At 41.3% G+C, this 14,159-nt stretch overlaps 1 protein-coding gene across 1 annotated transcript in view; it reads right to left on the reverse strand.

Moving 5' to 3' along the window:
* Nucleotides 1-14,159, reverse strand: part of LOC111972626 (potassium channel subfamily K member 2-like) — a 51,706-nt gene that overhangs the window by 15,835 nt on the left and 21,712 nt on the right. Inside the window, exons 4-5 of the mRNA XM_023999639.2 lie at nt 12,974-13,193; nt 12,553-12,692 (exon numbers count right to left, since the gene is read on the reverse strand). Coding sequence (XP_023855407.1) covers nt 12,553-12,692; nt 12,974-13,193 — 360 coding nt within the window. The remainder of the gene's footprint in view (nt 1-12,552; nt 12,693-12,973; nt 13,194-14,159) is intronic.

Here is a 14,159-nt window from a genome sequence, read left to right on the forward strand (position 1 = left end):
AAGGGTTTTCTGTATAGTTGTCAAATATGGGTGGAGGCATATAAATTAATTAGAGTCTAAGATGTTGGGGGGGTGCTAAGGCTGACATATGGAATTGTTTTTTTTTAAGATGGTCATGAACTATGGAATTTAGCTTATTTTGATTTGAAATTGTAAGACCGCCTTTAACGTATAAAGAATTTTTTTTATAATTTTTTGGGGGATTAATATTGAATTTTGGCATATAATAAACATTTCATAAATGGCAAAAAGGACAGTAAAAAAATGAAATACATTAAGAATGAAAGGTTTTGAAGTGCCTGTCTAAAGTACCAAGTTCAAGAAATTGGACACGCCTACTCATTCCAGGGCTTTCTTATTTTACTGTTTTTTACATTGTATAATATGTAAAGACATCAAACTATGAAATAACACATGTAATCATGTAGGAACCAAAAAAGTGTTAAACAAATCTAATATATTTTGATATACTTCAAAGTAGCCACCTTTTGCCTTGACGACAGCTTTGCACACTCTTTGCATTCTCTTCAACCAGCTGCCACTTTTCGGTAGTACGACACTGACGGATGCGGTGGATTGATACGCAGCCAATGCAAAAACCTCAATATCTCTAGCTGAAACTGATAATTTTTGATGGGAATTTATTTGTTATGTAACTTAGATTGACGCAACAGTGTCTCAATCGACTCTAGGGGCATTTTAACTATTTTAATGATACTCCTGAATCACTGATATAAGTATGTTTTTTTCTTGAGTGTACTTTTAACAAAGCTGAGATTTACTTCAAAGTGCATTCACCCTATTGCTTACACCTATCAAGTTGTTTCAGATCTAGGTTGTTTCAGTGCCTAGGCAGGAGGGGTTAGGTTTTGTTCTTGACAGGCCTAATTCTTGACATGGCCTAATTGTTTACAGACAGATTATTTCACTTAAAATTCACTGTATCACAATTCCAGTGGGTCAAAAGTTTACATACACTAAGTTGAATGTGCCTTTAAACAGCTTGGAAAATTCCAGAAAATGATGTCATGGCTTTAGAAGCTTCTGATAGGCTAATTGACATAATTTGAGTCAATTGGAGGTGTACCTGTGGATGTACTTCAAGGCCTACCTTAACTCAGTGCCTCTTTGCTTGACATCATGGGAAAATTCAAAAGAAATCAGCCAAGACCTCAGAAAAATTATTGTAGACCTCCACAAGTCTGGTTCATCCTTGGGAGCAATTTCCAAACGCCTGAAGGTACTACGTTCATCTGTACAAACAATAGTACGCAAGTATAAACACCATGGGACCATGCAGCAGTCATACCGCTCAGGAAGGAGACGCGTTCTGTCTCCTAGAGATGAACGTACTTTGGTGCGAAAAGTGCAATTCAATCCCAGAACAACAGCAAAGGACCTATATCCACAGTAAAACGAGTCCTATACCGACATAACCTGAAAGGCCGCTCAGCAAGGAAGAAGCCACTGCTCCAAAACCTCCATAAAAAAGCCTACTTTGCTACTGCACATGGGGACAAAGATCGTACTTTTTGGATTAATGTCCTCTGGTCTGATGAACAAAAATAGAACTGTTGGCCATAATGTCCATCGTTATGTTTGGAGGACAAAAGGGGATGCTTGCAAGCCGAAGAACACCATCCCAACCATGAAGCACGGGGGTGCAGCATCGTGTTGTGGGGGTGCTTTGTGTAGGAGGGACTGGTGCACTTCACAAAATAGATGGCATCATGAGGGTGAAAAATTATGTAGATTATATTGAAGCAACATCTCAAGACATCAGCCAGGAAGTTAAAGCTTGGTCACAAATGGGTCTTCCAAATGGATAATGACCCAAGCATACTTACAAAATGGCTTATGGACAACAAAGTCAAGGTATTGGGGTGGCCATCACAAAGCCCTGACCTCAATCCTAAAGACAATTTGTGGGCAGAACTGAAAAAGCGTGTCAAGCATCGAGGCCTAAAAACTGACTCAGTTACACCAGCTCTGTCAGGAGGAATGGCCAAAATTCACCCAACTTATTGTGGGAAGCTTGTGGAAGGCTACCTGAAACTTTTGAGCCAAGTGAAACAATTTAAAGGCAATGCTACCAAATACTAATTGAGAGTATTGTAAAACGCTCTGACCCACTGGGAATGTGATGAAAGAAATAAAAGCTGAAATAAATCATTCTCTCTACTAATACTATGACATTTCACATTCTTAAAATAAAGTGGTGATCCTAACTGACTTAAAACAATTTTTACTAGGATTAAATGTCAGGAATTGTGAAAAACKGTGTTTAAATGTTTTTGGCTAAGGTGTATGTAAACTTCCGACTTAAACTGTAACAGAGCATCTCAAAGTGAACTCTGTTGTCTTTTTGAAATCCACACCACATATACCATGTAGAACAAACATGTGTCTCYTATAAGCAATAACATCAGCTCTAGTCATTGCATTTCTATTTGTAACATTCCTGATTTGTTGCCGATAGAAACAAACTCAGAACATGGTTGCCATATTCTCAGATGATTAGGAATGTGTATATTTACAGTAGTATGTCTGTACTTTCTCACATTTGACATTTAATAAGGAATGATGATGCCAGTTATACCAAAACAAAACAAAACACAGTTCCATCTTCAAGTTTTTATGTGGAAAAAAAGACAAATTGCAACAGAATCACTTGGGACCAGTGTTTGGGGTAATAATTACTTACACTAATATATTACCGTAATATATGTGACCGATCGGCTCTAGTCAGTCTTAAGTAGCAAAATAATTTTAAACAGTGTTTTTTACATTGGATAAAAGTAGAGACTCAGAGCTAGAAAATGGTATATCATACACTACAGTTGAGGAACAATGGGAAAGTAATTCTGCTTTGAAAGTTGATAAACTTGTAACCCCACTTTTGAGAAAATGGACCTTGCATGTTTTGGTACACCTACTGGAGAGCTCGTCTTTGTCTACACCCATTCAGCATCGTTCACACTGTCTTATGCCTTATCCCCACCCATCTCTTTAAGGATTCACATCTGAGGCCATGTGCTAAACAGAGTGAGTACGGTAGTGTATTAAACAACMAGAGATTTCTAGACTAAAGGCTGGTTTATACTACGTCTATCGACATGAAAATTCTAATTTGACTTGGTGCAGGTCATGTTGTTCTTCACATCTCTGGTAAACACACACTATATCAAATAAAAGCAATTTTTTTGTCACATGCACAGGATACAGAAGATGTAAATGGTACAGTGAAATAGTTACTTGCATAGTGGAATCTTTTGTTTGGACATGAACCATAATTTATAACGCTATTACCATGCATGAATCTGCAGGTAGCGAAAGCTAACCAACTAGGTTCAATGTTAGCTAGCTAGCTAACATAGGCTATAACTAGCAATGCAAATKRATTTCTGAGATAGGAATAATATTACTACAGATCATACTAGCTAACAGTACACTTTAACTTGCAATGAAAATGACTTTCTTGCCAAATTAGAAATGTATAATATCTGAAAATGTAGCTAGCTAGACTCTCTTACCTGTATACAAGGATGAATGTTTCTCCCTCTGTCACGGATGCCATTGTTGTCCTTAGTTTGAAGATGTAATCCAGAGACAGGTGTTTTATACAACAGCCTTCTGTGTGTTCTCTTTTCGACTCCATCCACATATTTGCAATCAAACGGCAGCATTTTCTCCATGTCCTTAGCTTTCATACTCTGCTTCCACCGGGCATTCCACTGATTTCAAAACTTTGTCAACTTCTTCCATGACAACAACACTGTTGATCACCGTTTCAGAATAGTCTACAATGTCTGATTCAATGAATAAAAAAAAAATCTAAATCAGGGATTTGCTCATCATCTGAGATATTGTAATATTATTAGTTACGTTTTCAAGTAACCCATTTTTTAAAGCCTTGTCTCATGCTAACGGAATTCATACTGTAGGCTAACTTGTTTACAATTGGCTATCGTAAAGCTGAAAATCAAAGAAACATAGCAGCTCAGTTGTTGTCCCTAACCCTAACCCTTTCCCTGTGGAAATGCTCCCATTAATTTGAGTTAATCGAGGAAAAAGAGAACAACAATTTTAGTCAAATGCAAACTCTGCAAAGGGTGCATTGATCTCTTCGTCCAGAAACACTACATCAAACCTGAAAAAGCATCTGGAGGTCGTGCAGAAAGAAACAAAGCTGTTACCTAATGTTCTAGAAATGCGTGAAAAAGGAGAAATCTATACAATTATAATAAACATAAATTATATTTCCATATGAACATTCGAAATGTCTGATAAAAGCAATTCCAAACGGCAATAATGACATTAATATATTGCTAAGAATGTGAKAGGAGGACGACTTCCCTAGCAGTTCTCGAACCCAGACCACAAGCACCAATGATGAATGCCCTAACCACTGTCCGAATAAAGGACATCTCTAGGGCATGTCCTTATTGGCCAGTATAGCTAGGCCCTGTCAAGAAACCCTCCACCCTAGGCACTTGTGTAGAACTGAAACAACTTGATAGGTGTAAGCAATAGAGTAWCTGCACTTCGAAGTAAATCTCAGTTCTGTTAATATCTTTTGTTCTGAGAAAATGACAATCATGGTCTGTGTATGTTTGATGGGACGTTGATGGAATATACTCCTAACCCACAGAAAAATAGATAATAAAGTGTGTAGATGAAGCCGACATATGGCAGCTCTGCTTCTAGCTMCTAAGCAACTTTGCAGTGTTTTGTTTTTTRTATGTTATTTTTTACATTATTAGCCCAGATTTTTTTTGTGTTATTACGTACAGCCGTAATTAACTTTTGGATATCAGAGCGGTGGTAACTCACAAACATTATGACCAGGAATACGACTTTCCTGAAGTGGATCTTTTGTTTGTATCCCCCAGGGCAATTGAACTTATTCCAGAGGCTGCTCCAAAACACCACCGGCGGAGAAGAGGTATTCGAAGTGAACTTCGAGTCCGACTCAGGATGCGTGCACACCATCCACCACTTCCGAGTATATTACTGGCTAATGTTCAGTCTCTGGATAATAAAGTAGATGAGCTCAGGGCGAGGATCTCCCTCCAGAGAGACATCAGGGATTGTAACATACTCTGTTTCATGGAAACATGGCTCTCTCGGGATATACTTTATCYGTCCATACAGCCAGCTGGGTTCTCAGTACATTCTGCAGACAGGAATAAAGAACTCTCCGGGAAGAAGAAAGGCGGGGGTGTATGTTTCATTATTAACTACTCATGGTGTGATAACATACAGAAACTCAAGTCCTTTTGTTCACCCGACCTAGAATAGCTTAGTCAGATGCCGACTGCATTACCTCCCAAGAGAATTCTCTTCGGTTATAGTCACAGTAGTCACAGCCGTGTATATTCCCTCTCAAGCCGTTACCACGATGGCCCTCAAAGAACTACACTGGACTTTATGCAAACTGGAAACCACATATCCTGAGGCCACATTTATTGTAGCTGGGAATTTTAACAAAGAAATTTGAGGAAAATGCTTCTGAAGTTCTACCAAMACATTGACTGTAGTACTCGCGCTGGGAAAACATTGGACCACTGCTACTCAACTTGTCGAAATGTCTACAAGGCCCTCCCCCGCCCTCCCTTCGGCAAATCTGATCACGACTCCATTTTGCTCCTCCCTTCCTATAGGCAGAAACTCAAACAGGAAGTACCTGTGCTAAGGTCTATTCAATGCTGGTCTGACCAATCGAAATCCATGCTTCAAGATTGTATTGATCACACGGACTGGGATATGTTCCATGTAACCTCTGAGAATAACATTGACGAATACACGGATATGGTGACTGAGTTCATCAGAAAGTGTATAGGAGATGTTCTACCCACTTTGACTATTAAAACCTACCCAAAYCAGAAATCATGGACAGATGGAAGCATTCTCGTAAAACTGAAAACGCAAACCACCACATTTAACCATGGCAAGATGACTGGGAATTTGGCCAAATACAGATGGAATAACTACACTGTTTGTAAGGCAATCAAACAGGCAAAACGTAAGTACAGAGACAAAGTGGAGTCGCAATTCAATGGCTCAGACACGAGACGTGTGGCAGGGTCTACAGACAATCACAGWCTACAAAGGGAAAATCAGCCACATCGTGGACACTGACGTCTTGTTTCCGGACAAGCTAAAMWTCTTCTTCGCCCGCTTTCAGGATAACACAGTGCCACTGATGCCGCCCGCTACCAAGGACTGTAGGCTCTCCGTGGCCGATGTGAGTGAGTCATTTAAGCATGTTAACSMTCGCAAGGCTTCCACCCCAGACTATCAGCATTCAACACCATAGTACCCTCCAAGCTCATCATTAAGCTCGGGGCCCTGGGTCTGAACCCGGCCCTGTGCAACTGGGTCCTGCACTTCCTGACGGGCMGCGCTCAGGTGGTGAAGGTAGGAAACAACAACTACACTTCTCTGATCCTCAACTCGGGGGTCCCACAAGGGTGCATGCGCAGCCCCCTCCTGTACTCCTTGTTCACCCATGACAGCGTGGCCACACATGCCTCCAACTYAATCATTAAGTTTGCAGACCACACAACAGTAGTAGGCCTGATTACCAACAAGAGAGAGTGGTGCCGGGAATATAACCTCTCACTCAATGTCAACAAAACAAGGGAGCTGATCGTGGACTTCAGGAAACAGCAGAGGGAGCACGCCCCTATCCACATTGACGGGACCGCAGTGGAGAAGGTGGAACACTTCAAGTTCCTCTGCATACACATCACTGACGATCTGAAATGGTCCACCCACACAGACAGTGTGGTGAAGAAGGCGCAACAGTGCCTCTTCAACCTCAGGAAGCTGAATTTGGCTTGGTCCCTAAAACCCACAATTGAGAGCATCTTATCGGGCTGTATCACCGCCTGGTACGTCAACTGCACCGTCCTCAACTGCAGGGCTCTCCAGAGGGTGGTGCGGTTTGCCCAACACATCACTGGGTACAAACTACCTGCCCTCCAGGACACCTCCAGCACCCAATGTCACAGGAAGGCCAAAAAGATCATCAAGGACATCAAACACCCGAGCCACGGCCTGTTCACCCCGTTATCATCCGGAAGGCAAGGTCAGTACAGGTGCATCAAAGCTGGGACCGAGAGACTGAAAAACAGCTTCTATCTCAAGGCCATCAGACTGTTAAAGAGCCATCACTAGCCAGCTTCCATACATAGAAATCACTGGTCACTTTAATAATGGAACCCTAGTCACTTTCATAATGTTTAAATAATGTTTACATACTGCTTTACTCATCTCATGTATATACTGTATTCTATTCTRYTGTATTTTAGATCATTGCTCGATCTAATATTTATACATTCTTTTACTTTTAGATTTGTGTGTATTATTGTGAATTGTTAGATACTACTGCAATGTTGTAGCATTTAGCTACACCCACAATAACATTTGCTAAATATGTGTATGTGACCAACAAAATTTGATTTGATTTGACACATGAATGTTCCTGCAACATTTACATTTAACGCGTCTAGAACATTAATAGAGAATGGTGCCGATGGAGATGGCTGCCGTTTTACAACCCCGTAACCAATTGTGCTATTGTGTATGTTTTTTTGCRTTATATGTAAATTATTTTGTACATAATGTTTCTGCCACTGTGTCTTATGAYCGAAAAGAGCTTCTGGATATCAGGACAGCGATTACTCACCCCGTACTGGAGGAATAGTTTTTCTTCAACGAGACAGACGGGAAGGATTTATTTCAGACACCCAACAAGACCCTAATCCCCRTCATTCACAGGAGGAAGATACGGAGGCATCGTGGACGAAGGTCAGGGTGCCTTGTGAGGATCCGTCGCCGAGAGGGTAATCAACCTTTACCATCGGTCCTATTAGCCAACGTACAATCTATCGATAATTAAATAGACGTACTACGATCACGTACATCCTACCAACGGGACATAAAAAACTGTAATATCTTATGTTTCACMGAGTCGTGGCTGAACGACGACATGAATAACATACAGCTGGCTGGTTTAAAGCTTTTTCGGCAGTATAGAACAGCAGCCTCTGGTAAGACGGGGTGACGGTCTATGTGTATTTGTAAACAACAGCTGGTGCACGAAATCTAAGGATGTCTTACAGTAGAGTATCTCATCATAAGCTGTAGACCACACTATTTACCAAGAGAGTTTTCATCTGTATTTTTCGTAGCTGTCTATGTCCCACAACTAACCAATGCTGKAACTAAAACCACACTCAATGAGCTGTATTCCGCCATAAGCAAACAGGAAAATGCTCATCCAGAGGTGGTGCTCCCAGTTGCCGGGAAAAAACTCAAATCCATTTTACCTAATTTCTACCAGCATGTTAACTTCTCTGCGCTACAGATCCCTTTAGCGGGATCATTTTCCTAAACAACCGCTGAATTGCAGGGCGCAAAATATTACTAATAATATTTATAATCATGCAATCACAAGTGAAATATACCAAAACACAGCTTAGCTTGTTGTTAATCCACCTATCGTGTCAGATTTTGAAAATATGCTTTGCAGCGAAAGCAATCCAAGCTTTTGTGAGTGTATCAATCAATGCTACAACAGCTAGCCCCAAATTAGCATGGTCACGAAAGTCAGACAAGCAATAAAATGAATCGCTTACCTTTGATAATCTTCGGATGTTTGCACTCACGAGACTCCCAGTTACACAAAAAATGTTATTTTTGTTCGATAAATATTACTTTTATAACAAAAAAACGCCATTTGGGTTGCGCTTTATGTTCAGAAAACCAAAGCCTCGTTCCGTTCGACGAAAATTCCAAAAAGTATCCGTAATGGTCGTAGAAACATGTCAAATGTTTTTTATAATCAATCCTCAGGTTGTTTTTAACAAACATAATCGATAATATTTCAACCGGACCGGTTGAATAAGAGAGAAAAAGAAAATGGAGAGCTACCCCTCTCGCGCGCAGGAACTAATCAGAGGACACCTGACTAGTTTTGAAATATCTCGCTAATTTTTCAAAATAAAAGCCTGAAACTATGTCTAAAGCCTGGTCACAGCCTGAGGAAGCCATTGGAAAAGGAATCTGGTTGATACCCCTTTAAATGGAAGAAAGACGTGCCAGGAAACACAGATTATAAAAAATATAAAAAATCACTTCCGGATGAGATTTTCTCAGGTTTTCGCCTGCAGAATCAGTTTTGTTATACTCACAGACAATATTTTGACAGTTTTGGAAACTTTGGAGTGTTTTCTATCCTAATCTGTAAATTATATGCATATTCTACGATCTGGACCTGAGAAATAGTCTGTTTACCTTGGGGACGTTATTTAAAAAAAATAAAAAATCTGACCCCTAGCGTCAAGAGGTAGTGCAACCAGAGGGGAAAAAAACTTTAGACCACCTTTACTCCACACACAGAGACGCGTACAAAGCTCTCCCTCGCCCTCCATTTGACAAATCTGACCATAATTCTATCCTCCTGATTCCTGCTTACAAGCAAAAACTAAAGCAGGAAGCACCAGTGACTCGGTCAATAAGAAAGTGGTCAGATGAAGCAGATGCTAAGCTACATGACTATTTTGCTRGCACAGACTGGAAAATGTTCCGGGATTCYTCCGATGGCATTGAGGGCTACACCACATCAGTCACTGGCTTCATCAATAAGTGCATCGATGACATCATCCCCACAGTGACCGTACGTACATACCCCAACCAGAAGCCATGGATTACAGGCAACATCCGCACTGAGCTAAAAGKTAGAGCTGCCGCTTTCAAGGAGCGGGACTCTAACCCGGAAGCTTCTAAAAAATCCCACTATGCCCTCTGACGAACAACCAACAAACAGGCAAAGCATCAATACAGGACTAAGATTGAATCGTACTACAATGGCTCCGATGCTCGTCGAATGTGGCAGGTCTTGCAAACTATTACAGACTACAAAGGGAAGCACAGCCGAGAGCTGCCCAGTGACACGAGCCTACCAGCTACGCTACGCTATCCGTAGCTGATGTGAGTAAGACCTTTAAAACAGGTCAACATTCACAAGGCCACAGAGTCAGACGGATTACCAGGACGTGTACTCCGAGCATGCGCTGACCAACTGGCAAGTGTCTTCACTGACATTTTCAACCGGTCCCTGACTGAGTCTTTAATACCAACATGGTTCAAGCAGACCACCATAGTCCCTGTGCGCAAGAAGACTAAGGTAACCTGCCTAAAAGACTACCAACCTGTAGCACTCACGTCTGTAGCCATGAAGTGCTTTGAAAGGATGGTGGTCATGGCTCACATCATCACCAGTATCCCAGAAACCCTAGACACACTCCAATTTGCATACTGCCCCAAAAGATACACAGATGATGCAATCTCTAATGCACTCAACATTGCCCTTTCCCAACCTGGACAAAAGGAAAACCTATGTGAGAATGCTATTCATTGACTACAGCTCAGCGTTCAACACCATAGTGCCCTCAAAGCTCATCACTAAGCTAAGGACCCTGAGCCTAAACACCTCACTCTGCAACTGGATCCTGAACCTCCTGACAGGCCGCCCCCAGGTGGTAAAGGTAGGTGATAATGGAATTTATATGTTTAAATTAATGATTAGAATATTCCACCCTGAAACCATATAATTGTATGAAATTGATTAGAATTCTAAAATTATATTCTGATGATGTGTGTAGTTTTAGTCAGGAGACGATGAAAAAGCAAGTATCTGTATAGTGGAAAAACCCAGACTGTCTGAGCAAGGCGTAGCTCAGGATTTGAACTTGTATGGGGGGGGGGGGCGAAAAGATACCGAGAACAGAAAACTTAGGAGGACAGGAGGATTTCTCAAGGTCTCGTCAGCTAGGCCTCTGAGAGACTTGGTAGTATAACAGTATGTGCGTAGGATACCTACTGTTTTTGTGGGAAGGTATGTGCGTAAGGAGCCAGTATAAAAGATGGTTTGTACAACGGGGAGCCTCTCGTGAATAAACATTTGACTATTGTAGGCTGGCCTCTGTCGTTTTCATTTCAACCAGTATCTTACAAATTCTGGGTTGCAGACTGAGTAGTTAATTGAAGTTCAGTTTATGAACATTGAGAACATAATTCTTAACAGTAGTAACAATACATCCCCGCTGATCCTCAACACCGGGGCCCCCAGGGGTGCTGTCTCATTCCCCTCTTGTACTCCCTGTTCACAATGACTGCATGGCCAGGCATGACTCCAACACCATCATCAAGTTTGACGATGACACAGCAGTGGTAGGCCTGATCACCAACAATGATGAGACAGCCTATAGGGAGGATCAGAGACCTGGCTTGTTGGTGCCAGGACAACAACCTCTCCCTCAATGTGATCAAGACAAAAAGGATGATTGTGGACTACAGAAAAGGAGGACCGAGCACGCCCTCTTTCTCATTGACGGGGCTGCAGTGGAGCAGGTTGAGAGCTTCAAGTTCCTTGAAGCTCTCAACCTGGGTTGAGAGTGTCCACATCACCAACAAACTAACATGGTCCAAACACACTAAGACAGTCGTGAAGAGGGCACGACAAAGCCTATTCCCCATCATGAGACAAAATATATTTGGCATGGGTCCCCAGATTCTCAAAAGATTCTACAGCTGCACCATCGAGAGCATCCTGACTGGTTGCATCACTGCCTGGTATGTCAACTGCTCTGCTTCCGACCGCAAGGCACTACAGAGGGTAGTGTGTACGGCCCGGTACATCACTGAGGCCAAGCTTCCTGCCATCCAGGACCTCTATACCAGGCGGTGTCAGAGGAAGGCCCTAAAAATTGTCTCCAGCCACCCTAGTCATAGACTGTTCTCTCTGCTACCGYACGGCAAGCGGTACCAGAGCGCCAAGTCTAGGTCCAAAAGGCTTCTTAACAGCTTCTACCCCCAAGCCATAAGACTCCTGAACAGCTAATCAAAGGGCTACCCAGACCCCTCTTTTTTGCTGCTGCTACTCTACCTACATGTACATATTACCTCAATTAGCTTGACTAACTGGTGCCCCTGCACATTGACTCTGTACCGGTACCCCCTGTATATAGCCTCGCTATTGTTATTCTTACTGCTGCTCTTTAATTATTTGTTACTTTTATTGTCTATTTTTTACTTAACACTTTTTTTTYTTAAMCAACAATGCTTTAAGAAGTTTTTAAGGACTTGTAAGTAAGCATTTCACTGTAAGGTCTACACCTGTTGTGTTCGGCGCATGTGACAAATAAAATGTGATTTGATTTGATTAATATCTTATGTTCTGAGAACATTTGACATAAAAAAAATGGTCTCTTGGAAACATTCCTTGCACATCATGGAAACATGTCTGTGAAATGACCTAATGAGACTTAAGGGAATGCTCTCTAAAGTTCTGGGAACGTTTGTTCTTAGCTGTGATCTTCCCATCTTGGTTCCCTTCCACATTTCAACATGCAGTGATTACCAGTGTACCACAGATACTTATGGTATAGGATACCTATAGTATAGCTTCTGAAATTATCTATAGGAAGTATCTGTGACTGTGTATTGTGGTTTGGTGCAGTGTTTTCCACACACATCACGTACCTCCTCCTTGGTTTTCTTGGAGATTACTCTGAACCAGTCTCCTATCATACTGAGCACGGCAGCAAAGTAGGCTAGACCAATCAGGATCCAGAACCACACCACAGGCTTGTAGTAGTCCAGATACTCTATTTCAGAACCACCTATTGGGAGGAGACAGACACACATCTAATAAAGACTATACAAGCTTTTAGTGATATCACACCTCTAGCCAGAGAGCAGAAAGAGAGTGAAGGAGAGAGAGGCTATGTCACACAGAGTATTGATTATTGATCTTCTATTGTGAAGAAGGGTACAGAAATCACGTTTTGTCTCAGTAGATTAAGCACACGTGTGATTTCAAACAAACTCTTTCTAAGACACAGAAGGCGCGATAACAGAGGAAGAACATACAACATAGTCAGAAAAGACAGCTCTTAAATACCTTTTTCAAGACCTTTTTCACCGGCCACAAAGTCGCCGAAGCCGATGGTGGTGAGGGTGATGACCACAAAGTAGATGGATTCCAGCGTGCTCCAGCCCTCTATGTGTTTAAAGATGACCGCCGGCAACGCCACGAAGAGGACACAGCCAAACAGGATGAAGATCACGGTGGAGATCACCCTGATCTTGGTCTGGCTCACTTTCCACTTTTGAGGGAGAGACTGGGAGGCAGGGTAGAATAGATAAACAAATGAATAAAGAGATGGATAAAGATATTAATAAATAAACATGGCAATGGAACGTGGGAAGACTGCAGAGGTTTGAAAGACAGCAAGTACCAACAAGCAGGGAGGGGGGAAGAGGTGAAGAGGAGGCTATGAATACTAACAAAACAGTTGGATTATAATGGCGCTGCAGTGTATGTATATGTGTTTGTGTGAGCATATTTTTTATACATTTAAAAAACAATTTTTTTAGGGCATATCTGTATCTTAGAGTATTCTGTTTTTGAATGGCTGTATCTATTATGTCTGCGGGTGTCAGTATTGTGCAATTTAATTTCGGCATATTTTCTTTTAAATCAGCAGACGCCAACACTTAAGGTCTAAAAACAATCCTCAAATGAATTATGCATGACATAATTAGGTAAGGAATTTAACATTTGAAAAACATTATAAAAACATCCTGGGCTCTATTTTAACAAACCAAATGCAGTTCTTTAAATAGCCTGCCCCATATTTGCTAAATATGTTGAACATGTTTTCAGTCCACATTGTTCTTATTGCATTGCTTCAGTATGGAAATACATTGTTAAACATGGGCTATAGCCTTCACGCTGATATAGGGGCTAGGCCTACTGTAATTTTCAGTCTGGACATAGACATGCCAAATGTAGTCAATAGGCATGATTCAATTCACTAGGCTATTGATGAAAAAAGACAATGTATAATTCTTATCAAATTCTAATAAAATGAAACAACTTGTTTTAAATAGGCTATGTCTAAATACAGTAACAGGCACCATAATTGCTTCCCATGGGCATATAATACAGACAAGGCAACTTAGACTATGGAGGGTTTTATGCACATCCCAACTTTTCAAAGGAGCTGCATGGACAAAAATAATGTCCGATATAAAGAAAAAGCAGGAATGTCTGTTCACTGTTTAGCTGCTCGTCATATTTCAAT

This window comes from Salvelinus sp. IW2-2015, linkage group LG14, assembly GCF_002910315.2.
Source record: "Salvelinus sp. IW2-2015 linkage group LG14, ASM291031v2, whole genome shotgun sequence".
In the NCBI taxonomy this organism is placed as follows: domain Eukaryota; kingdom Metazoa; phylum Chordata; class Actinopteri; order Salmoniformes; family Salmonidae; genus Salvelinus; species Salvelinus sp. IW2-2015.